The sequence below is a fragment of the Cystoisospora suis genome, assembly GCF_002600585.1.
Source record: "Cystoisospora suis strain Wien I chromosome Unknown contig_7580, whole genome shotgun sequence".
NCBI lineage: Eukaryota > Apicomplexa > Conoidasida > Eucoccidiorida > Sarcocystidae > Cystoisospora > Cystoisospora suis.
Window position 1 is genome coordinate 590 of NW_027160365.1, and position 25,482 is coordinate 26,071.

Sequence of the window (25,482 nt, forward strand, 5' to 3'; positions counted from 1 at the left end):
AAAGCGCGGATACACTTTCACGGCACAGTATATTCATTGCCTTGTGCCCCAGTATTTCCATTGCGGTTGTACGGCTCTTCCGCATTAATGTTCCACACTATCTCTTCCCGTTTTCCCCCNNCGTACCATGAAGAGAACGGCGCGGCCCGCTTTGAGCCGCCGACCTGGAGGGAGAGCTCGTAGGCTCTGTCGGTATGAGTCGGCGGGTAATCTCTGGCTGCGCCACATTCAAAATACCTCGATGGTAAACTCTGTTTGGTTCTATGTTATTAATCAAGTAGGGTTTACAAGCACAAACTGTAAAGCCTACTTGAACTTACGTTATTTTAGCGTCAGATAACGTAGGGTTTTCATTTCCCCCAACAATGTCCGCCGCCGAGCGGGGTGTTCGAGTCGCGCGGTGCTCCGCCGCGACGGCAGAAGCGTTACGGCGTCTCTGATGCGCTGGGCGGCGACAGTGAGAGCTCGGCAGGAGAATGGGCCAGTCCAGTGCTCATTGCGGGGGAAATATGAGATCCTGGGGGGCGCTCCGTGGTCAGGTTCTAAGTCCCGGCAGCGAGTAGCAGCACAGCTTTACAATGTCTACAAGAAAGCGCATCGACGATCGTGGGGGAGGAAACTGAGAAAAATTGCAGTTGGTATCCGCGTCGCTAGGGTGCACCGGCAATCCCAGTGTGCCTCAGTCTAGCGCTCGTTCGACGGCCGTTACGCAAGCGAGCGCACTGTCTTCAGCCTTAACGCCTTATGGAGCTACCTCTCGCCAACTTGTTTTGTTGCCCGTCATTCACCAACTGCGCTTACTTCACCGGTGTCTCCTTGCGCGGTCACGGGCAACCGCCCTGTAGGCGCTTCCGCAGCCAGTCACTTACATGCATCCGGGGCGGTTGACCTGGCGACAGACAGCCAACACGGCGCTAGCATGCAGCCTGGCTAGGCGGGCAGCCAAAGAGAGGGCACTCCGCCCCGTCCGTACTGGTGTCTCCTCAGCAGCGGGAGGCACGTGCCGCTGTCATCATGTTCTTCTTCCTGTACTTCCTAATTTTTCCGAGCGAGAGCCGCAGTTTTGAAGAAACAGCTTCCGCTATCCTAATCTGCACTTGTCGGGATGGACCGTCGCTTCCTCATCGCATGCATCGCTGTCGCTTTCGCGTTGCCGACTGCTTGTGTCGTAGCTGAGAACTCGAAGCCCACCCCGGTTTTGAAGGGTGTGACCGGCGCAGGAAGGTTTGAAAGAACCAAGAATGGTGCCGTTGAAGCGGCTTCTGATAGCGCGGGACCGGTTGGGGTACAGCCAAGGAGGCTCAGCGCAGGTGTCGTTACACAGTGCCGTCCCTTGCAAGGGGGGCAGAAGGCAAGGGCGGTGCTCTACTCGTATCTTCTTGATGCCCAGTTCAGCTGCGGAATCGGGACAGGCAGTACTGTTGAACTTCAGCCGGACCCCACTACTGCACGGGGTAAATGCTGTGACGCTGCTGGCACGAACTGTACTCTCAACATCTCTGATGTTGTCGGCGTAACTGGGTCAACGTCCCAGGACAAGGAAGTCGTAACACTCAAGCTAGACGACGTCCCCACGAACCTAAAGGGGCAGTTGCATTTCAAGTGTGTTACAAAGGGCACAGAGAGCGAGTATTGTATAGTGACCGTGGACATGCCTGCGCCATTTGAGGAAAGTAAGCCAACGGTGGCATGTGCGATGGATGAAATGTAGAAAGGGCTGTATAACTGATACGGATATACGCCCTCTATCACGCTGTTTCCCTGTCAGCATATCGAATGGCTGTGTTTGGTGCTTTCCTGGTCTTCAGATCAATGCAGTTTTGATAGGAATGTCAAGCTCACGCCGATCGAAGGACCCAATACAGAGACAGCCTTCGACTGCAGAGGCCCAGTGACTTCTGTACCTACAGACGCCCAGGTGTTCACCGGTGACGACTGCACAGGGAATCCGTCAAAACTGAAGGACCTGATACCGGGAGCGACTCTAGAAAAAGAGAGTAATATATTTAGGTTGAGGGTGGCAGCCCTCCCCACTACAGCTCAGAACTTATGCTTCAAATGCATCTACCGCGATCCAAGAACGAATGCTCCCGCACCGACCGCTACTTGCAAAGTGACTGTTGCAGTCGCCGGGACATCAAAGACAACAACTGCTTCCACAACTTCTGCAGCCGAAGGCATTACGGTTAAGTCGTTCGCAGCAGTCGCCTTCGCGTTCTTCAGCTCTGCCGCTTTGCACTCTTGAGATAGAGAAGTCCTTCTGTGTTTTGCCCGTCTATGGCAATACTCTGTTTTTGATGATAAGGACCATGTTGCAAGGTACTTGTGATTTTGTTGCACGGGGCACCCTCAGCAGCAGTGGTCGTAGCAGGGAACATGCCTTGTCGGCCGTGGCTCTCCTCCTTCCGTTCAGCGTTTTTGATTTGGGAATATACCTCTCTGATTGTCGGTTCCTGCGCCAAACTTCCTAAGTCCGTGTGGAGCGCCAGCTCCCTGCGGCAGTGGTTCATTCACTTTCAAACACTCAGGTGCGGTGACACTCCAGCTTCACCGTCGCGACTCCCTGCTTCATTTAGTCATCACGTTTTGCTTGAAACCAGTCTGCGGAGTTTTTGGCTAGGGTGTATCTCCGGAACTGGCGGTCCCCGAAGGGTTCACTGGAAGAAGGAGACGAACTTACTTCTTGGATGTGAGCTAAAGAAGTGGACAAAAGCTCCATCCACGAAGCTCCACCACTCTGTATCGAGGTGTGCATCTATGTCGCCATGCAGACACTAGTGTAGCAGCTGTCTCTCATTGTGAGTGGCGGTTAGGAAAGCTGCAGAGACTTTCACGTCAAGTTGCCTCCAGAGTCAGCCCAACCAGAGTGTGTGAGATGGATCATTTTCTTCGTGTTTGTCTCTCCGCCCCCCTCAAGCAAGGAGTGTACTGACACAATGAGAGCGCGGGGGAGAAGCCAAGAGCAGGACAGTGCGTTTCTATCTCCGACTGTCTCGCTTTGGAGTTCCCGAGAGATCCTCAAAGATTCCCGAGCCTCGTCAGTATCTTTCAGTAAGGTGTTGGATTCGTCAGGCACTTCCCTAGATACGAGCAGGAGGCATATCTCCACCTTTTCCGACGAAAAATGCAATACGCCTCTCCTTTCTTTCTCTCCACAAGTTTGGTGATCCCGGCCTGCTTCGTCTCTCTTTCATGAGAAATAACTAGCCTAGCTATTTCACTTTTCTTGCTTTCATTTTTCTTCGCCGTGTTCCACAGCTGCATAGCTGACTGGTTGGCTGGAGAGGAAAGGAAGGTCTAGTATAGGAAAAATCGGATATCTGTGTGTCCCGGTTTGTGTATATGCCGTCAAGTGAAAACAGAAAGAAGACAGAAGATAAGAAGAAGCAAGAAGCTCCGCCATCTGTTCTCTCTTAAGAATAACTCCCAACTGGAACGGAGCAGAGCGGTGAAGAAAGAATGCTCACCCGGGGTGTTCAAACCTCTGCACTCGAACGTGGCCTCGGCGTGGGGTCCTTGAGTCGCTGGATATGCACTGAGCTATCAAATTACAGTGTAACATAACAGGGGCGGTCTCTAGGACTTCCAAGACAACCCCTCGCTGCGTCCAACACAAGAGGCTCTGCAGTCGAAGGCACTGCCGTACCTGGTTTGCAGCCCTGGTTCTTGCACGCCTCAGCACTGCTAAGGTATACTACTGAAACACCGAACTTCTGCATCCCAGTTCTCAACCACGATGTCCGTACCTCTGACACCAATCGTGTTGCGGTGTACCTGTGATCTTGAAAAGCACAGCAACTCTCAGATAACAGATGAAAGCTCTCTCTTTCCTCTGAAGTTTCTATTGCTTTGCATTGCACCCTTCCTGCCTATACTTGTGGTCAGCAACTGCCAGATAACAGATGAAAGTTCTCTCTTTCCTCTGAAGTTTCTATTGCTTTGCATTGCACCCTTCGTGCCTATACTTGTGGTTACCTACATGTCGTACGGTATAGCAAGCATCCTGCTTGCAAAGACACAACGAAAAGAAACTGACTGTTTGAGTGAAAAGCCCTCGTCAACCGGAAAACCAACAAACCTCGAGTTGGTAGCGAAGGCCCGTGAACGGCTTACTTGGTACCTGACTCGGCACCACAACGATGTCCCGCCCAGAATTGATGATCTTCGAAGTAACTAGAAAGAGGGGGAGGCAGACATTCGTTGAGTATGGTGGGCAACGGAGCTGTCTTGTGAATTTCTTGTGTACCAGAAAAGGAAAGGAAAGCTCCCCCTTCCTTCCTCTGTACAAACACAGGCAGCAAGCGAACTAGGTGAGGCGGCGGGGGGGGCAAACCCTCAAATGCGACACCCGTGGCTACAGGTGTAAAGATGTACCTCTGCATCCATTTATGTTTGTGTCTACATGTGTACCTGCCGGTAGATTTCTCTCGTCCAGCAGAGCACGCGGCTTCGTCGGCGGGCAGAAGAATCCCAACATTCCTTTCTAAGTTTGTTCAGGAGCCAAACAGAATTTGGGATGCGATATTACAAAACAAGAGTGAGGAAGCGGTGTACATGGTGTCCCACATGACACGGTGTTTGACAGGATCGTTATGGAATGCAGCTTCTTTTTAACCGGTTCTCGGGAGACGCAAATTGACGTTCCTAGTCAAGCTACCCACTCTCGGCACCGTTAGATACGGACACCCAAACAGAGGGACAGGAAGATAATAAAGCCGGTAGATCCCCAGAGTGTTTGTTGCCAGGTACACCACAAACATGCTGAGCTCCCTTGCTCTCTGTCACCAAAGAGATCTTGTTTCTTGCTCGCCTTTTTCCTGTCCTTCTGCAGGTTCTGATAGCTGTTCTTCCTACTTTCCGAGAACTCGCTGGTCGCATCGTGGAGCCGTTTTCTCTTTCTTCATCTTTCCTGGTTCTGTTTATTGGTTGCTTGGCTGACTGGTCGACTGGCTGGAGAGAAAACGTAGGGAGAAAAATGGGTGGGGATTTGTGTATATCGCACGTGTGTCTATATCGAGGAAACAAAACATGGAGAAGACAGGAACAAAGACCACAAAACTTATGGCTGTCAGGTTCTCTTTTTGGAGTAAAATAGGACTCGCAGAGAGAAAGAAAAAGAGTCGTGGGGTGATAGTAAGAGAGAATGCTCGCGGTGTATGAAAAGAAAAGAAAGAAATTCATTCTTTTCTTAGGCAAATTGAAATGTTTCGCAGCTAGTCCAGTCTAGTGAGCTTACGCGACTCACGGTGGTGATGCAGGTCTCAAGCGCTCCTCGAGTTCTCAGTCAGGTTTCTCCAAGTGCAAAGAAAGCACGGTCTCTACTCATGGTGATAACGGTACGACAGAGCCATGGTAGGCGTCATTCGTCTTCGTTACCGCTCAAACCAATAGCAGAAAGAAGTCGATCCGTGAGCTGATCTCGTTTTAGGTACACATCTGCATAGAGTTTGCAAGTTTAGATATTTGTTCCCCCTGGAAGCTGAGTGTAGTCGCAAAGAGAGAAAGACAATGCTTTCTACAATCGACATTTACTTAGAACACATCCTGTGTAAGAGGACACGATGCGACTCAGCGCCCTCGGGCGACAGCAAGTCTCACGTGCTTTTTGAGTTCTCAGTCAAATTTCTTCTTCCAGGAGCTAATCTACCCGTTCCTAAAGAAGTACACTCCCGCACTCTACACAGTTCTATATGTATTCCGCGCGTTGGCACGGTCTTTCCCTCCCCTCCCTGCACTTTCACTAAAGCAGCTGCTTGGCTGCCGTCTCGCTTTTCAGTCTTACTCTACAAATTTCTTGACCTCCGGATACCACCTATCTGAATTGAGCAATTTCCCCCTACGTTCGCGAGGCCAATGGACGAGTTCTCAGGCCCGGCTTGCAGCGAGCTGCAGTTCTAGCGCGCTTCCAGTTTCTTGCACCACCTTTCCTGTGCCGTTCGCTTTCTTCCCCACTGTCCTCTGTTCGCGTCATAAAGATGAACCCCGGCCCCTCTTTACGTGTTTCCACAAAGCGGAATCCCGTAGCCTTCCAATCCTTCAGGACATGGCAGTTGAACTCAGCCGGTCTGCCACGTCCCCGTCAGCTGACCACAGAATCTCCGAGGCCGGCCCCGGTTGGGGCTACTCCAGCCTCTAGAGCGCTCTTCTGCAAGCGAGTTACGGCATCTCTCTGGCATCCTGGAGCAGCAGGGACTGCTCGCATGATGCGAAGAATTGCTCGGTGATGAAGCGATAGTAGCACGTGGTCCAGGCGGTCCCTTTGCGGTCCGCTGCAGTCCCCGGGGCGCCTGGCGGAAATGTCAGCGCAGTTAAGCAAAATGGCGGAATGCGCAGGGTGACATCGAAACTAAACCAGGCAGTTGATGTGCATGAAACAGACCCAAGGTGCACCGGCACTTTCTGTGTACACCCTTTCCTATGAGTACAATTACCCTCTGGTAGCCTGCGCTCACGTCCTGAGGCCTTCAATCTCCATGCGGCAAATTATCCAGCCTTGTCCGGGCGAGTCGACACACGGCATCGGCCTGCAGTAGAGCTGCGCAGACGATGGGGCGAGCAAGTGGGCAGCTACATGGCACGATGTCCGACAGAGGTTAGGAGCGTTAGAGTTGAGTCTGGCGGGAGAAAGGGGAGAGATATTTGGGGTTTAAAAAGAAAAATTGTGTTGCGTGCTTAGTGGGAAAGGAACTAGGTGAACGGAGAACGAGGCGCATCCTGGCTATGCCAGAGCGGGGGGCGACTTTCCGAAACACGTGTCTCGTTTTGCCGGACAGAAACCCAGCAATTGTTCACCCCGGCCAGTCAAGCTGGCGAGCCTCATCGAGCTGTTATATGTCAGCCGTGCCTAGTTTCCCGATGTCTTTCCTACTGACCTTTTGCCCGGCGAGCCTTCGGCCACACGGTCAACCTCGCCGCAGGCGCGAGACTCGATGTCTCGAAGCCGATCGGCCGACCGTGTTTTGCATCGGGGGCCCACTAGCCATCTAAGAACCGAGGGAATCCCACCTCGTCCGGAGCGCTGATCATCGTCCGCGCTATTCGAGCTGCTACTCTCGCGTCCTTGTTTCCAGGTCTTTTCTTTTTTGCCTTGGGCGGAAACCACCTTTCTGGAAAACAGCTCCTAACACCTGAACTCTCTTCGACGAGATGGGCCATCCTATCCTCATTCCATGCGCCGCCATTACCGCCTTCGCGGTGTCAACTTCTGGCGTCATAGCCAACAACGCGGACCGCCTCTCGACGACCGCTCTCGTCAACGAGACAGCCCCAGTTCTCAGGCGTGTGGCCCATTCCAACATATTTGCAGACTACCTGACAGGACTGAGTGAAGAGGCCATCGACAGCGCGCGAGCGGTCAGAGCGCAGCCAAGGAGACTCTCCCAATCCGCCGTTCCACAATGCAAGCCGACCAACCCGCAGGGGCAGCAAACATTGAATCTCAGCCCGTACTCCCTTGAAGCGAAGTTTGATTGTGGAATGGCGACGGACTCCAAGATCCAAGTTCAACCTGACTGCGCATCGCCGTCGGATAAATGTTGTGACAAAGCTGGCGACACCTGTACACTGACTATTAAAGACACTGTCGGTGTCAGCGGCTCTGTCTCAAAGGATGAGGGCTCCAGCTTCATCACCGTCAAGCTTGACGATATCCCCACTAAGGTTGACGGGAAGCTGTACTTCAAGTGCACTACCACGGAGCCAGCGGGGGGGAAATGTATCGTGGGTGTGAACATGCCTGACGCACTTGGTGAAAGTAAGTCGGGCGCAGCATGCTTTTGAGCGATGCACAGTATGTGGGAGGTCTGCATACCTAGAAAGATGTCTTGTATCTAGTACGGTACTCTCAGCCGAGTGAAGGTTTTCTGTGCTCTTTTGATCTCCAGGCCAGTGCAACTTCAACAAGGACGTCAAGCTCCCAGCAATAACAGAACCCAACAAAGAGACAACATTCGAATGCGGAGGCACTGAGACAACTACACCCACAGAAGATCAAGTGTTTGTTGGAGATGGCTGTACAGGAGAACCGTCCAAACTGAGTGACCTAGTCCCAGGAGCGGCCCTTATAAAGAGTCAAAACGGTGCGTTTAGGTTAAAGGTCACAAGCCTCCCCAGTAAGGCGCAGAACTTATGCTTCAAATGCGTCTATCCGGATCCAAGAAAGGGAAAGTCCCGGTCGACCGCTACATGCAAAGTGACTGTTGCAGTCTCCGGGACATCAAAGACAACCACTGCGTCCACGACAGCCTCTGCGGCCGTAGGCATTGTTGTCTCCTGGTTCGCAGCGGTCGCCTTGGTATTCTTCAGCAGTGCTGGTGTGTGCTAGGGAGAGAGCGAAGCTTCATATATGCCACACCATTCTATTGGTGTTGTCTCATAGGGCACTTGGCACTTCGACGAGAGCAACGTCAAGAGTGGTGCTCGCAGCAGGGGACCTGCCTGATGGCAGCGGCTGCTTTTCGGCAGTGTACTTCGTTTTAGACAATCTCCGGTTCACGAATTCGTGCTAGATGTGTCGAACCTCGGTCTTACTGTTCACCCAGTCTTAAACATGGGCCTGCGATGATACGTGGTCTTTGTCACCGCTTCCTTCAGTACTGATTCGTCTGCACGGGCTTCAGAACTACCCGTCCCACTTTCAGGGTTTTGCCACCAAGATGGTCAGTCTTTGAAAGAAATGACCTAAGCACGGAGAAAGAGGAGAAGTCTTCGTTTTCTGATCTTTTTATGCCCGTCAAGAGTTCCTGTATATGGGTCAGAAACTGAAACCTTTGTTTTTCTGCTTAAAGCTCATGAGGAAAGGTTGAGCTGGGGGAAGTAAAAGAGAAAAAAGCCTCTGAAACAAACAGAACACACGGAGACGTCTCGAGTGTATCTGCACGTGTCTCCGCGTCCGCGCGTGTCCCCGTGCGTCATTGTCTGTAGCCTGGTGTCTGTCATCCTCGGTCAACCGTGGCTGAACAATTACGAAATCGAGCCCGGGATGGCCGAAGGAAGCAGCAAGGAGGACGTCTCCTTCAGCACAGCTAGCTACAGCGCGCATCGACATATTACAGAGAACAGGAAGTCTTCTCTTTCCACATCGGCTACAGGTCTTCACCTCTAGCTTTCTCAGCATATCAGCTTGTCGGAGCCCGGAGTACCTTTCTTTTTTCTTTTCTCCTGACAAACACCACGAACGGTCTTCTCATCTCCACTCCCATTGTTTTCACTCAATGTTCTCTCCTTTATTTCTTCGGCTGCCTTCTCTCTTTTTATATGTCTTCAGCTCATCGATCAGGGAACGAATGTATTGACAAAATCGAACCTAGGTTACGGGGGAAGGCGAGGGCAGAGACGTACCGAAATGCGGCTGTCCCCGAGTGCATGTCGATCCCTAGCTGACTCGTATAAGCAATCGAATTTCCAGCAGGCCCTTGAGAGCCAATCCTGGAGTCTCATCAATCTCCCTTAGCAAGACGTTGTTGGGTTCGCCAAAGACACGACTTCTGTTTCTTCATTCTCACACACCAACACTACGGAAAAGTACTACTAACATTCTCTTCTCAAGTAGCATCCTTCTTAAACTAGTCTTCCACTCATGCTAGCAAGACGCGACATCTCATCACATTCTCTCCCCTAGTCATATGTATGTACACCGAAATACGTGCACAGGGGTCTATATACATGTATGTCTGTGTATAGACAAGTTTTGATATACGTAAGGTCCTTGAACTCTGCATCTCGATCTCTTGTCACGAATCATCTTAAGCTGGTACGGTATAGTGAATTCGCACAAGGTTTTTTTTACTAGAAATCTTTTTGATTTGAATTTGCTGAAGTTCTTTGATATCACGGAGATGTGTTCCTCCGCAGAATGTCCCTACACCTCCAATCGACACATATCGACGTGTATTGACCGCTGTTGGAAGGAAGCTGTCCTTCGCTGACTCGAGTCCGACTTCCTCTTCCTTTTCTATTTCTTCCTCTTGGTCCTCTCGTTTCATGGAGGAGTCACAATGGTCTCTTCTCTCTTTGTCATGCACGGAATGGTTCCCTTCATGGTTCGAATTCTTATCTGAAGAAGTACCGTCCACACATGTGACGACCTCTTCTTTCTTAATCTCTTCTGAGTTTTCATCTATAGACCGACACTCAATTATTACAGGCATTCCTACGTTTATGAGATCATTGCACGTATTGTTAAGCTTTGTTGAGATCTCCCCTCTGTTCGCCTCGGTTATCTGCACATCGCACATACCAGACAGGTAAGGGTAACACATATACATGCAAAAGTATCCAGTACTCACGTAAAGGCCCCCCCGTACAAAGGCCTATTTATATCACACATATATACGTAGACACGGGGACACATCCATGTAGAATGTGATACTGACACCCAAATATACTGGGTCATACATACATATATGCCTATATGTATGTTGATAGGTGCACCCGAGAGAATGCTGGTCGTGAACGCCGAGCAAGACAAGACAGTTGTGACTGTCTTCATAGTACTCTCGTGTCTATGTCTAGAGTACTGTCTTACCACGTTAGTAAACTAATAAAGAGCTGTACGCGTACATGAGTATATGCTCTTCTTGCAGGAAGACATTTAGTGTAAACATCTATTTACGTAAGTAGGGATGATCTATCTAGGCATACATCTATCACTTTATGTGAGTCTCTAGTCATACATTTACAAGTTGGTGGCTGGATACTATATAGAGTCGCACATTTATAGGCACATATATACATAGCAGGAATCGACTGGTTTTCATTCATGCTAGGAAATGATATTCCTATGACAAAGAAGAAATCTATTATCGAGAAAGAGTCTGAGAACAGAGAAGTGAACTTTAGAAGCCAGCACATCGACCGCCGCACGTTTGTTTTGGTGCAGGTGGCGTACATACACCAGGGTCCACAACACAGTTCCAGTTGCTGCACATCATTACCCTCTCCTTGGGTCGCTTTCTAAGAGATATGTATATAATCGTTACAACAGTCGTCACTAAACTCCTAAACGGGGGACATACATGCATAACTCATAGACTGTATATATGTCTAAAGGTATAGGTGGAAATACTACCAGGCCCTCTAGCTTTTTCTGCATAAGCATTACGTCGGTGGCCTTCTATGAAGAGGCGAGTAAATTTTGCCAAAACGGAAGAGAGACAATAGTGGAGTAATGCTATCGTCTCGATCAGGGAAGGCATCGTCTCCGAAATGTGTGTCCATGCAGAGCAGAACTTCACAATCTGTCTTTTCTGTGTATAAGGCGAACCTTCACAGAGTGTTCTCCAGTGTTATATTCGATGTAAGGGCCTTCGGGAAAGTGAAACGCCTTGCCTTCACAACAAACAGAGGAATGCAGAGGCAAGAGAAGGCAACCGTTACACAAACGGATGCAAAACGTAGAAGAGGCAAAAGAAAAAAAAAAGATGCAGAAAGACAGTAGATGAAAACGGGAAGAGGAACTGACAAAGCACGCGGATTCTACCACAAGGATGCCTGTATACGGCTAACAGGTCGGCACATGGCTCCCTTGCCCTTTCTGGACTGTATATACACTTGAAAAACTTTGTTGAAAGACAGGGCTTATGAAAGAGAAGAGTGTCTAGAAAATTATGATTGTCACTATCGATTCCCTATGCTTAGACGTTCGCCTCCGCGTTCGTCCATAACACCATCTAACATACAGGCATCGCCATTCATATATACGTAGCTACTTAGTCGCTCATGGGGACACCTTCATATCAGTGCCTAGAAGATACACGAGCCAGTTGTTGGTCATCCACCACTGGAAGACTCACACAAATCCACACATGTGCGCACGTATCTCTATCGACAGCAAGTGTATCTCCATCTTTCTTTGGTGCGAAACTTCTACTGTGTCTGTTTGCTATCTGCGAATGTACATACGTACATACACAGAAAAGCATGTATCCTTTATAGGCGTATTCGTGCAGCCCGAGACCCTTGGCACATGAGCCGAGTTACATGAACAGACGCGATGTAGAAGAGGAAGGCAGAAAAGAAACTACACACATACAGACATGGATACGAAAGAACCATATACATCTATATACACCGGGTATATACATAAGAGAAAAGACAAAGTAAGTAAGTATAGATTTCAAATTCAAGACTACTATATACAGACATCTTTCTTATCTCTATCTTTTTTCCATTCTTCTGTGTGTGGTTGCGTATGTATGTGTGTAGACGGCATCATCTTCATCTTTCTCTTTTCTTCACTTCATGCTTTTTATCCTCCTGGTTTTCGTCCTAAGATTGCAGGCGTTACACTTGTATAGAACGTAGAAAGTTGTATATGCTTCCTTCATACACATTTGCAGAAACAGGGGCATCGTGTCTGCGCTTATACATCTTTGTATGCGTATACGTGTCTATGCACCGACTTGCAGATGAATATATCTAGATATCCCAAAATACATACATATATGTACATATACGTGTACACATAGGTTTATGCATCCACAATGGAGAAACGCACCGGGTAGCCAATTAAAACCTAGCTGAGATTCAGCTAGATCAACTAGATGACCTGCCGTATGAAGTTTGGTATGTAGAGCTGAAGAGAAACAACAAACAAGTAACCGGGATGAACGCGTCGGACCACGTATTCATGCACGTATACCACGTACCCACATCTAGACTCCGTTCCTACTCGCCAGTTGATACGTTTAAGAGAAGAAAAGACGAAGATATTATCTCTGAGGCAAAGACAACATTCATGAGAAAGACATTAGTGCTTATAGCACCGGCAGCTGATTCTGAAAACATCACACAGTTCGTTTGGGCGAGACAGCGGCAGAGAAACTTAAGGATTCCTATTGTCACATCATTTCGAGTGTCTGCACAGCAAGAATGGCTCGGTCTTTCCGTCTATCTCCGTTCCCTTACAAGTCTACTGTGTGCATGCATATAACAGTAGGACTCTCCCTAAAAGTACCGACGAGCATTCCTGTCTTTGGACATATAGATTCACACATGCATACATATATGTATGCATATATATACATAGATACATTCACTTCCACATAGGTGCATGCACGGATGCTCCCTCCCCTGGTATTCAATCGGAGGAAAAATAGTTGCTTGAGAAGTCAGACAACATCTGCAGTTGAAGACTTACTTCGTTTCGCCACATTGATCTGCAGTAGAACCTCATCTGTTTGTCAACAAGAAAGAGAAAAGGAAGAACGAAAGATCAGAAACACATGCGCATGCAATCCATTCGTCACCCAGAAAAAAGACCAGAGAGGTGAAGTCTATCCACAGATATAAGAGAGATCTGCGTAGACAAGAGAGACATGCAAGACCTCAGAGATTATGCCTGACGCTAGGCTTCCTCCTGCTAGTAGAGAGAAATCAACATGTTCTCTATCTTACCTACCATCAGACCAGAGAGCGAAAGAGAAAACAGTCGTGACAGCTCTTCGAAGCATTCTGTATGCTGAAATCTTTCAGGACCAACCCACTCTCCATATATCTTTCCTAACACTCATTTAGAGACCTATATACATAGAGAGAGAGGCTCTCAAGCACGTATCTGTAGGTACAGCAGGACGTTCGATGGAAATACGCGAAAGGGCAGGGAGAACTGATTTTCATAAATATCTACGCCTATATGCGAGAGATGTACTTACCGCTCTAGGTACGTCGAATAGAACGAGTACTGCAAGCAGGGGAATTGATATGTATACAAATATATATATGTGCCTGTCATAGATATATATATATATATATATATGTAATATATAAATATGTAACGCAGAAGGAATGAAGCCAGTCTTGGACACATTGACACTTATGCAGGCGTGCGCAGACCGCGGCGTATGAGATGTAACGTTTACTCCTTTCTGCACTCTTCTTCAGTGCTTGTAGAGAGAAGAAGAAAGCATCCAACAACAGGCAGAACTAGACACGAAGAGTAACACCGACAGAAGGACAATGGTGAAAAGACGAGGACGTGAAAAGAAAGGAGAGTCCAGTCTGTCTAGCTAAGCTAGATCACTCGCGTCTATTTCCACACAATGAGATAGATATACAGACAGAGACGGATAGAAAGGATAGAAGGAGTTGAATGTGCGCTGCGTAAGATCTATGAGGAGCTTTCTTCTCACCCCCTACTCTCCAGGTGTCGAGAGGATCGACGGAAGGTGAGGAAGAAGAAGAAGAATCTCGATAGACACCGCGATGCAAAACAACTCCTGTCTCTTTGTCAAGCACTGTATAACCATCAACACACATATATATACATACATTCTCACGCATGAGTATGTAAATGGATAGACACGTGGTTAGAAAAACGCGCAAAAGTGTATCTATCTGTCTATTCATAAATGTATAGATATGTACGTGCGTATCCGGTACAGATATGTATATATATATATATATATGTATTTATGTGGGTGCGTACAGAAAAGGAACCCTTACCTAGTGTGGTCCCACATACACGGGTCCAGCTATTGAAGACACTTGGGTACTCAAAGATCAAGCTCCTGTAGTACGGTCACTCCTCATACCAATACGAACAATCTATATGCGCACATGTATACAAATCCACATGTACATCTATCTATCTATCTCTATATATATACATGCATATGTACAAATATCTGTATACATACCCACGCATCTGGAGAAAGAGGAAACACGATACAGCAATGAAGGCTGCATCGCCGTGTTGATCTTCTCCGGTTTCGAGTCGGACTGAGCGTTGAGCAAAGACTGAGTATGACTGAAGCATCTAGAAGACATATATGAACCACATCTGTATACCTACAGTATATCTCGCATCATGTAGAACACAGAAAGAAGCTATACCTTGATATATGTAATCACGACTACTTGCATCTATGCGTGGTGCTACGAGAATACCTTGGTGTTCCCAGGCGATCTTGTGTGACGATCAAAACAAAGACAAAAGTTTCTCCCCTACTTATGTGTATACGTACAATGTACTTGTCTGTACGTATGACGCGTAGGTACATACAAACATCTAAAATATCGTACACGAACTGCAAGAGACTTGGATCTTCTAAGCCAAAGAAATCAAGAGACACCCGAAGAAAAACCGAAAGCTATACAGCCGCTACCCAATGAAGAGAGACTCTCTCAACTTTCTCTCGCTCTAAGAAAAGACGCTTAGGATACATCATCTAGGCAGAACAACTCGGAGAGGAGGGACTATTTGAAAGAAGAGTGAAAGAGAAGAAGGAAGAGAGAAGGACTGTATACCTGTTTTCGACACATCAAAGACTAAACCGGAAGAAGAGTGAGAAATCGACCCCTCATCAGACGGCTGACCACCTCCCTGAGGACTGACACGTAAGGCGTATACGTACATATGAATTCAAACGAATGTACATGCAGGAATGAGCTCAACTGCATACATGGACGAAGTAGAGTCTGAAAAGCGACTTGTGAAAGGATGAGAGGATGAATGAAGAGAGATGGGAGATTTAACATCGACAAAGAAAGAAGGAAGATGGTTTGTATCTTTTCATCATGTCCTCTTGATCACTTCCCTCTACATGCTGACTTCCAGCATAGATCTTCAACCGCTCAAGAAAGCGCGAAGCTGTATGAACAGCTACAGATCTCCATACATGATACAGGTTTTTGACAATCCTTTCTCTACACACAGGCATGGATATCAATCTATCTTTCTTTAGTCTATCCATGGAGCCAAGTGTGTATCTATCTTGGAGCTGGACCGATGCGGAATGTACCAAACCCCCAGGCAAAGAAGAATACTTTGTTCAGCCAGTGGTTAGCCGTCAACTACCTTCTTTCGACTTCGTACTAGAAACAATCTCACCTTTGACTGACATACAGTCGCATCTATCAATGTAGCTAGCTGTCTACTTAACCTTAATCTAGAGATTTACCTATCATTCGTCTATCTATCTATCGATCTACGCAGCCCGATGATCTACACACGTATGTACGGTAGTACCAGTGTAATGGACAGGTTAGCGTCTTCCCTACAAGGTGTAGGCGCCCCTACTGCTAGCTTGAGAGTTATACTCACAAGCATTCTCCTGTCTGCCGTTCGTGTCGCTCTCGGCGGGGGGAGAGAAAGAGAGCGAGAGGGAAAAGAAGAAAGCTTACTGAAAGATTGTTTGGTCAAGGACAAGATCGAAGAAGGAAGAGCGTCCCTGTAAACAGGAAGAAAGGAAGAGCTGAAAGGGATAACTCAAATGCAGTGTGTAGAAGAGAAGAAAGAAGTTGCTCCAACAAAGCACAGGACAAAAAAGGGAAAAATGAAGGAAGAAGGAAGAAAGAGAGGCACGAAACTTTACCTGTGTGTTGTGGTTGTTCTTCTTGTCGTTCTCTGAGCGCTTCTGCATGCACTCCACGTCGGGAACTCTTCGCACTTCCAGGAGTTTTGCATGCGCTGTGAACTGAAATAGAAGAGAGAGAGACGAGAGAAAACGTTTTGTACAAGTTCCGAAGGCTTGTTAGGACTTGGTAAAAAAGGTGAGCTCTAGTAAAGAAAGAATGTTCTTCTAAAGATGTTTCGCGTTAGACTTTTGCTTTAGTAAACTGATTTCTTTGCTTTATTTTGTGCCGTGTATGTACCCCACGCTGAACTCCTTTTCACCTCGCTGTCGTAGTCGGAGGTTTATATATGAGGAAACTTCTCTCTTTTTCACTGTTCAAATAAAGAAAGCTCGGGTGTGCCAATAGCAAATCCCTTCTCTCTAGTCTTTCTTCTTCTCATTCTCCTACCGTCTCTCCTCCTCGAAGACATAGAGACAGAGAGGTGTACACCCAGTACACATGCAGACAGAGGTACAAGTAGGAGCAGAAAATAACACGGAGGTACACAGACAGGCATGTATACCACCTATAGATCCGGGGAGTCTTAGGAATACAAAGACGTGATTTTTATGCAATGCGCATGGTCCTTACTAGCGCTTATGTAACATAAATATATATACATAGATATATACATGGATGCACATCTGTGCATATGTATATATATATATATATATTGATGCATGTGTGCGTTTATATATACGCACACGTCCGAAGGCGAAAAGGAACAGGTTCCTTGGCAGAGAAGTGATGAGACATAAAAGCACATATACTTCCACATATATCGAGCCTAGTTGCATTGGGAATATTGGCGTGCGTTTGAAAACATGGTGGTGTATGTACACTCGGTCTCCAGCGAATATGTTGGTGAATCCTTATATCAGGCCAAGAGACTCTACCTTGTAAGAGTCAAGAAAGTAGAGTAAATAGGTGGGAGGAGGGAGAGAAGAGGTTGGTGCAAGAGAAGAAGAAGAAGCGGACATGATTCTCTTTGCTGTTAGTTTAGCTTCAATCCCTCCTGGGAGAAAAACAATAGAAGGAAGAGAAGAAGAAAAGGGAAGGAAAGAGTACCAGTCGGCTTCAGTCTTCTTTGATCGGTGTGATGTATGGAGAAAGAAGAAGAAGAGAAAGGCTTTCACGACTGAAGAGAAAAGAAGCAAGATGAGAAGAAGGAGAAGAGGAAGTCCAACAAGACGAAAAGGGCGCGCTGAATCTAGGGACGTCGCACCGGGGAAGAGTTGAGACATAGCTCTGTCCCAAAAGATCACGTCTCCATATATAAGGTTGTACAGGTCTCTTCTCTTCTGCCGCTACTACCAGTGTGCGTACTCCCCCTCCACGTCTACCCGTTCTGCGGCTATATATACAGGTGCATGCCGTACATTTGTACCTGTATGGATTGTACACATTTAGATAGGTACCTACGCCTATATCTGTAAGCATATCTACATGTATACACGCAGAAGTTATTTATACGAAGAAAGGTCTGATGCAAATGAATGCGTAGATGTAAAAGCTCACTTGGCAATAAGGAAGAAGACAAAGGAGAGGTCGGAAGCGAGAGAAGAAGCTTCGAAGAGAAAAAGAGCGAGGTTAACAAAGTATGGCCGAGCCATTCGAGGGTATTCTTCCTCCGAGAAACTTATGACTTGCAACAAACCTTAACTGAAGAAGTGGGAGAAACAAACAGGCCACTGGGCCTCCTTCAGTTCCACAGGAACATACCACTGTACATACACCTGAGAATCCTGCGCCCTTCTGGTGATGTAAGAAGCCCTTTCCTTTGTTCACCATGGAAATCGATCTCTTGTTCTCCTTCAGTTTGAGAATCGACCCTCTCTCGATCTCGCTTTCTATGTGTAAACTGTCTCCTGCTTTCGTCTCTAGCAGGCGTGCTCTCACTCCTTTTCGGCAAGCCGCGATGAGTTATTTGGTGTATATGAGCTTCGTGTTTCCCAAGAAACTGAACTTGAGAAGAAGGAGAGCAGGAAGAAGAACACTTGCCCGGCGCATGCGCCCATCCTCGCTTGTATCTAGTTGACTCGCCATGCACCGCCCGTGTGCATGGAACACAGCCAGTCGATTTTCGATTTTCTTCCTCAATGGGTCAAAGAGAGAGAAGAGTTCGTGCGAGGAGGAAGCACGTAGACAACGTGTAAGGTGTCACTGTTTGAACAGAAACGAGAGAACGCTTTCTAAGGCTAAAGATCTCTCTTTACTGTCTTTTTGCATGCAGCCACGCGTTCCGAGACAGACACAGCCAGGGCATATGGGGCATATGTGAGAAGAAAGAGAACCATTCTGATTACTTCTGTGAGAGTTCCTGAACTCTCTCCCTTCTCATCTTCTTCAGAAAAGTTCTCTTTTTCAACTTGTTGTACAAGGAAGACTTGTAATTACCGGCGTTACGCTGCGCCAGAAGAATCATACAACAGCCGTTGTTGTCTCCCTTCGGCTCCCTCTTCCGGTACTCTACCACATCTCCGAGGCTTTTTCTCCGTCTATAAGCCGAGGCATAGGATGGGATGATGGATGATGATGATGATGTGGGTGGGGGGGAAAGAGAGGTGAGCAGTGTTTGAAGAGATGTTGCTAGCTTCTGAGAAGAACAAGAGCAAGTGTTAAGACGCCCTAGTATTGTTGCCCTAGGATGGAGATGATGCAACCGACACGGTGATACTGGGGAACAGAAGAGGGAAGGCCCTCCTCAAAACGGGGTGTATTCTGGGTTTGAGAAGAAAGAGATTTCAGATTAGCTTCTCTTTATCGTCTTCTTTACTTTCTTCTAGAGTAAGCTAGTCGCTCATATCTCCCCGCCTCTTTCCTCTCTCCTCTCTTTCTTTCTCTTTCCTCACAGAAGGAGCAGCATACAGGCGGAGAACAACATATTGCGGCGCAACGTGGTTGAACCTTCCTCTTCTTCTTCCATTCGCCTGATTTTTTTTTCTTTCTTCTTTTCTTTTCTTCTCATTTTGCCTTCCCTCTCTTCGTCTCTTCTGTGCATGGTCTTCATCTCCCCACCTCGAGCAAACTCTCTGGGCGGCCTTCCTTTTCCTTTCACCCACCTTCTTCAACGGATATTCATTCCGTTTTGTCTCTCCTGTGGTCACATTTTGCTCCTCTTCTTCATTCTCACTTTTCCGTTTTGTTCTCTCCCTCGTCTTTCTCTTAGTCAGAATGTCGGTAAGTCACGGAGCCCGTTCAAGCTGTCAGGAGAGTCCTTTCTTTTCTTCCCTTGGGGGCAAGAAGCCCAAGACTGATTCTCTCTCTCGTTTCTCTCTTACCTGTCTCTCCGTATATGATAGAAACAGCTGTGAAAGCATGCCTAACACGCCCTGTGTATTAGCTACAAGTGCCTGCAGAGAAGTCTGTACGTTATATATAGATATAGATGTTCTAATGGGCTGAGAGACACATACGTATACGGACCGAGGTGTGCATGTGAAAGTCTATCTTCTTGTGGAGTTCGTAATGCATGCATCCATGTACTTGAAACTTCCTGATCCATCGATCCCTCATGCTCTGACTTATTTCTCTCACTTCAAAGCTTACGCCCAGAATGAATGAATTCGGAAGGAAAGACCGTTTTACTTCTACTGCATTCCGCAACTGGGAAACTTCGTTCTATCTCTCTTTCTCTGTCTCTTCTTCGTCTTCTCTACTTTGGACCTCTTAAACATCAACTCGCTTGAGAGTCACCTCCCTTCTGATTCTCCTGGTGCCAAAAGAGAAGCCACCGAACACTTTACTTGTTTCCTATACATACGTACCTCCGCAGACAGTAGCATGTTTCCAGGTGTGTGTACGTACAGCGGAGATTTCACCTTTCTTATCTGTTTCTTTATATGTTTCCTCTCCACATCACGTTTTCAGGTGTATGTATGCTTGCACAGCAGTGGTGCCATGTTACCTGTATCATTGTATGTTTCCTCTTCCCTCTCAGGTTCAGCCTACCAACCCTAAGCCTTTTCTGACGTCTTTGACTGGGCGACAAATCATGGTGAAGCTCAAGTGGGGAATAGAGTACAAAGGTATGCTCCTTCGCAAACAGAAAGACGATTCCTTGGTGTCGTCGGGTGTATGTACACCTCACGTCACATTGGGCGAAGCGGAGACTCTGAGGTTGTGATGTATGGCTATGTGTCACGAACCTCTCGGTTTTCTATTTCTCGGAAGAGGGTAGACTAGACCTAGAAGGGACAAAGGAGATAGCGTATTTCGTCCTCCTTTCTTTCGTGTTTCTCCTCTTTCTTGTCCTCTCAGGCTACTTGAAGTCTTTTGATGAGTACATGAATCTCCAGCTTCAGAATACAGAGGAATGGATTGACGGCAACTTCAAAGGGCACTTAGGAGAAGTTCTATTGAGGTGTAATAATGTCCTCTATTTAAGACAAGTCAGAGGAGAAGATGAAGATGAAGACTAGCCTTTTCGTCTATCATACATCACCCGTACATGTTGTCTGGTGATACACATCACTCTATATACACCTATGTGTGTGTAAGGTGACATAAACAACGCCTCTCTATCTACGTACGTGGTTGATGGACGTAGTCCGGTTAATCTTGACGCGTTCGTCTCCTCCTCCTACTGCTGTCACTACTTCAACCTCTTCCTTCGCTTGTCCGTCTTGTAATCTATCGATACATATAGATACGCGGTTCATTCACACGCATATATAGATAGATAGATATGTAGTCTGTCGACATATATAAATATATATGTGTAGAAAAAGAAAGCTTAGAAAGTCTATCACCGTTCAGTCCTTTCTCGCTTTCCTTGTCGTTACTTGTTTCAAACCATAGATCAGGCAAGAGAGGTTGGTAGGTGGTCTTTGCTGACGTCTCATCTTCCTCAACAATAGTATCACCTCACACTCGTTTATCATGAGCCAGTCTCTCCGCTGTTTTCGGCTACTCCACTTCACAAAGAAAAGTAGAGGCATTAAGATTAAGGAAAAACGACTCGATTGTCCCTTGTCATTCTGATGAGTTCGTCGCCTTCAAAAGAAGCTCGGTGGGAGACGAAACTGAAGGAAGACAAGAAGGAAGGGAAGAAAGCGAGCGTTGAGATGTGAGCGTAGGGTAGGATAGGGGGGGACGTCTGTATAGCCGTGTTGCGTCTAGGGAAGCTTGGTGTCTACTATAGACGACAGACGTGTCGATCCTCAACGACTATTAGTCTTGCGGCGGGGGCGACGAAAGGAAGAAGCGACTTGAGTTTTCTTTCGTTTCTTCTCTCCCCTTCGTTTCTCATAAAAGGCAGAGAGAAAGGTAGAATCAAAAGCATTGAAGAAAGTGAGAGAAAAAGGAAAAAAGCTAAGAAAGGATACCACACTGGTTCTTTCTGTTCTGGGTTCGGGAGCGGAACGAAGGCCGAGAGGGTGATGTGTGTGGTTGGGGTGTATGTACACCTCAATGTGAACCTAAGAAGAGGAGAAAGGAGAGACGTGTTTGTTTATAAGCTCGGAGGGGGAGAGGTGTCTCATGAGTGAGGAGAGGGAAAGAAGACGAAAACTGGCAAGAAAAAGAAGAAGCAGGAGTGTCCAAGGAGAGAGGCATGATGTTTCGTTCTTCGTATCATTCATTCATGATAACCTCTCTCCTTCAGGAGTAGAAGATTTTGTTTTTATGTCGTTGTCTGTCTTAAGATATTGTAGTGCAGTGGACAAGAGAATTCTGTTGTTCTTCTTCGCTTGTTTTTTATTCGCATATATTGATGTAGGCGCCAAGGCATCATCATTACCGGTAACCTGGTAAGGATTAAAGGACGATTGACGTCTTCGTCCTGGTGGTCTTCTGTTGAAACTTTTCGTTGAGGATCTTTCATCGTAGACTGAGTTGTTCTTTTTAGCAGAGAAGATCAGCCAGCCAGTCAGCCGTAGTTGGCACTGCTACTTACCTCATGAGAAGGTTATGAAGAAGATGGATGACAGAGGGAAGAGGAAAACTTGAAGGAGGCTCGCTCGCTTGTTCTGTTCTCAAAACAGTCCATTTTCTCTTTTACTTCTGTCGTAATCGGGTTATGAGGACAAGGAAGAATCATGTACTTCAGATCTGCGAAAGAGAAGGGGAGGCGTCGGTCCACTCGATGATTGGGACGAAGAAGATGATAAGGCGACATGTTTTAGCGTTGGAGCGGCTTAGGGGTGATGCCAAAGAGATAGGTTTTAAATACAGGGTGTAGAAAAGCTTTTTTTGATGACGGAAAGTAAAGACAAGAGAGGAAAGCCTTCAGTTTCTGGTCGAAGACGCATACACACACACATATCTGAGTATGATCAGAAAGGGGTAAAGATTCACCGGGTATACAGATAGAGATACAGATACAGAAGAGACAGAGACGGTACAGTTACTTGAAGACAATTCCGAGCGGCTTGTTTTTCCTGGAAGATAATAACGAGGAGAATCAAAGCCTCGCTTTCCGTCGATTTGAATCCTCTAGCTTTCTACTGTTGTTCTCAAAGAGTCCATTCCGGCATCTGTGTACTGTAGCCAGAGGGTGTATATACACCCGGGGGCTACAGACGTAAGAAGTATGAATCTACTGGGGCGTGAGGTCAATTTTTTATGCAAGGCTTGCAAAGGATTCAGCTTTGTGTTTGTCGTCGCGATGTAGCGTAGACCGCCGCAGGAAGAACAGAAAAGCTTCTACCAGAATTGACACGAGCAGATGGATGTCTTCATAGCGGGTAACATAAGTGTGCATGTCGCAAGAGGTGTACGTACAGCACAATTTGTGGGCGCAGGTGGTAGCGGTGCTGAATGTCGAGGTGGCAAACCCCCAAGGCAGCGTACCGTCTTTCTATTTGAGAGATAGCATGCAGCAAGCTTGTAGATGGAGACGTGTTACCCGCAGACAGCTTAGGAAAGCCCACTTCTTCAGTCTTTTCTTTCTTCCATGTTCTTGAAATGATGAGGGAAGAACGATCGAGAGAGCGGTGATGTTGCGTGATAGTTAGATGAGCAGCGAGTATACTTTCCTCTCGAGATACATATCCGTGCATCGATTGATCTCGTTGGTTACGCCTCTTCCTCTAACTCGAATTTAGAGTTTCATATGCTTTGAGTTGATAAGAAATTTTCTTCTCTCTGTCTCAAGAGTGAAAAGCATTCTAGGAAAATATAACAAGTACCTCTTCACGCCTTTCTCATATGATACGTACTTACAGACTTATAGTCCGTACCAGGAGATACAAGTCTCACACACCATACCATCGTGTGAACATGCGGAACATATATAAAGATTGGAACACCTCAACAAGGAGAGAGATACGACCGCTTCTTGTTTCTTATGACCGTTCTCCTCGCTATCGTTTCTATACCTCGACGTCCTTCATCGTGGTTCTCAAAGAAAGGAAAAAGCACACCCGGGTGAAAAGTTAACTTCTCTTTCCAAATGATTGCTGCACGCATGCATGCGTGCATGCACTCTCTCTTGTACTCTCCATACGTCCCAAGGCTAAATCGACTGACTGGCGATCTTCTTTGTCTCGGGAGGAGAAAAGGAGACCCCAGGAAGAAGAAAGGAATAGAAAAAAGACAAAAGATACGTCCTTGAGCGACTGCGGCATGAGGATATAGAAAGCAAGCCTTTTCCTTGTATCAGTATTCAATACGGGAGAGCGGTGTATAGTTAGGGAAGTAATACTCGTAGTGGAGTTTATTCTTCTTATGCATATGATGGACTAAAGGTAACGTCCAACCTTCAAAATCTGGATCCTGCTCCCTGGAAAAGAATGAAAACACCAAATGAAAGAAAAACGTCTTCGAAAAAATACTCAACCATATACAGAAATACAGACATACACATACACGTATATACACACATATCTGGAAGAAACTCTTCTCGGAAGTAGTCAACCGTATAGAATACAGAGGTACACATCCATAGACATATATATACGTACACACATGGAGAAGAAGCTCTTCTAAGAGATACTCAACCAGATGGAAATAGCGGCGTATACATACATAGGCGTCTACACACATACATACATCTATCCTGAGAGTTGACGCTACCGCTGTGTATATCGTGTCTTGAGACATGGAGACTGAGAGACACTTTGCACAGTTCTATTTTCAGTCATATCGCTACACCTGAAGTCCGTGACCCCACATGTATGTGAAGAAAAAGAAATGGATGTAAACGCTATCCAGACATACACACTGTCGCCTCTATTGAAGACACGGAACTCCACAGTTAGGCCGCTACAGTAAAGACCAGCCATGTCTCGATGTACTTCTACATGCATATACACATACATGACATATGTCTACATTCGTCTCTCTCCCATACATATGTATAAATATATATGTATATATATATATACCGGTATTATACACACATATATACCTTCACACACATATATATACATATGTATCTATGTGTATGTAGATATATATATCTAGTCTCTGTACACCCGAGAAACAAGAAACAGAGGATCGCGGCGAAAAACACTTTAGAAAAAGGAGAAACACTAGCAGACCTCTTCTTCTTTTCTACTGCTTTCTACGAAAGAAAACAAGAGTTTAGTGATACAAGTAGGCCGTGTCTCCTTCTTCCCGCTTTCAGCTTCCTCACAAAGATACACGAGAGATAGAGAAAGGCAGATTTCTCGAGATGCTAAGAAAGGAAAAAAGAAGAAAGAATCGCACAAAAGAAAAGAGGGAATTGCATCATAGGAACTTGCGTCAACCACTCGGTGTCTCTTCTACCTTTATTACTATCTATCATCTCTTCTTCTTTTCTTCTTCTCCCTCTCCTCCTTCTCTCCTTACCTCCTGTCGTTCAGAGCGTAGTATCGTTGCATGCGAAGATATTCTATTCTTGTTCGCTTGCGCCTAAAAGGAAGAAGAAAGAGAAACGACGTAAAGGGAGGATTTCAGTCTGGGACGCGTCGTGACGTTCGATAGGACGTTTCTCCTGAGAGACTCACTCGCGTCCAACAGATCTGTGAACCTAACTCGTAGGTTCCACTACGGCTACGAAAGGAAAGCCATACAGGTGTATGAATACGAAGATCAACGTTGGATATGCAGCTAGTGTGAGGAGATCCTATCAAGAGAGACGTGGTCGATCGCTATGATTTCGAAACTTCTTTTTCCTCGGGCGAAGTCCATGTGAAAGCCTGATGATCCTTTCTTCTTCTG

At 46.7% G+C, this 25,482-nt stretch overlaps 5 protein-coding genes across 5 annotated transcripts; 3 read left to right on the forward strand and 2 right to left on the reverse strand.

Moving 5' to 3' along the window:
* Positions 1-977: 977 nt before the first annotated feature.
* CSUI_010483 (uncharacterized protein) lies at positions 978-2,457 on the forward strand. Its single transcript, XM_068070586.1, has 2 exons — positions 978-1,673; positions 1,809-2,457. Exons 1-2 carry the CDS (start codon positions 1,106-1,108, stop codon positions 2,243-2,245), a joined length of 1,005 nt encoding a protein of 334 aa, XP_067917434.1. The 5' UTR covers positions 978-1,105; the 3' UTR covers positions 2,246-2,457.
* Positions 2,458-6,984: 4,527 nt separating this feature from the next.
* CSUI_010484 (sag-related sequence srs53f) lies at positions 6,985-10,039 on the forward strand. Its single transcript, XM_068070587.1, has 2 exons — positions 6,985-7,753; positions 7,884-10,039. The coding sequence occupies exons 1-2, from the start codon at positions 7,147-7,149 to the stop codon at positions 8,321-8,323; spliced, it is 1,047 nt and encodes a 348-aa protein (XP_067917435.1). The 5' UTR covers positions 6,985-7,146; the 3' UTR covers positions 8,324-10,039.
* Positions 9,744-19,011, reverse strand: CSUI_010485 (alanine--trna ligase-like; the record flags this gene model as incomplete). Its single annotated transcript, XM_068070588.1, has 11 exons — positions 18,733-19,011; positions 17,232-17,350; positions 16,314-16,415; positions 16,123-16,169; positions 15,247-15,329; positions 14,130-14,234; positions 13,139-13,174; positions 12,497-12,574; positions 11,264-11,328; positions 10,155-10,220; positions 9,744-10,049 (listed from the first exon to the last, which is right to left on the reverse strand). The coding sequence occupies exons 1-11, from the start codon at positions 18,758-18,760 to the stop codon at positions 9,744-9,746; spliced, it is 1,035 nt and encodes a 344-aa protein (XP_067917436.1). The 5' UTR covers positions 18,761-19,011.
* CSUI_010486 (uncharacterized protein) lies at positions 18,983-23,272 on the forward strand. Its single transcript, XM_068070589.1, has 3 exons — positions 18,983-19,515; positions 20,276-20,363; positions 20,596-23,272. The coding sequence occupies exon 3, from the start codon at positions 21,817-21,819 to the stop codon at positions 22,087-22,089; it is 273 nt and encodes a 90-aa protein (XP_067917437.1). The 5' UTR covers positions 18,983-19,515; positions 20,276-20,363; positions 20,596-21,816; the 3' UTR covers positions 22,090-23,272.
* Positions 23,273-23,369: 97 nt separating this feature from the next.
* CSUI_010487 (uncharacterized protein) lies at positions 23,370-25,369 on the reverse strand. The gene is made up of 2 exons (XM_068070590.1): positions 25,111-25,369; positions 23,370-24,058 (listed from the first exon to the last, which is right to left on the reverse strand). Exon 2 carries the CDS (start codon positions 23,901-23,903, stop codon positions 23,712-23,714), a length of 192 nt encoding a protein of 63 aa, XP_067917438.1. The 5' UTR covers positions 23,904-24,058; positions 25,111-25,369; the 3' UTR covers positions 23,370-23,711.
* Between the last annotated feature and the right edge of the window lie 113 nt (positions 25,370-25,482).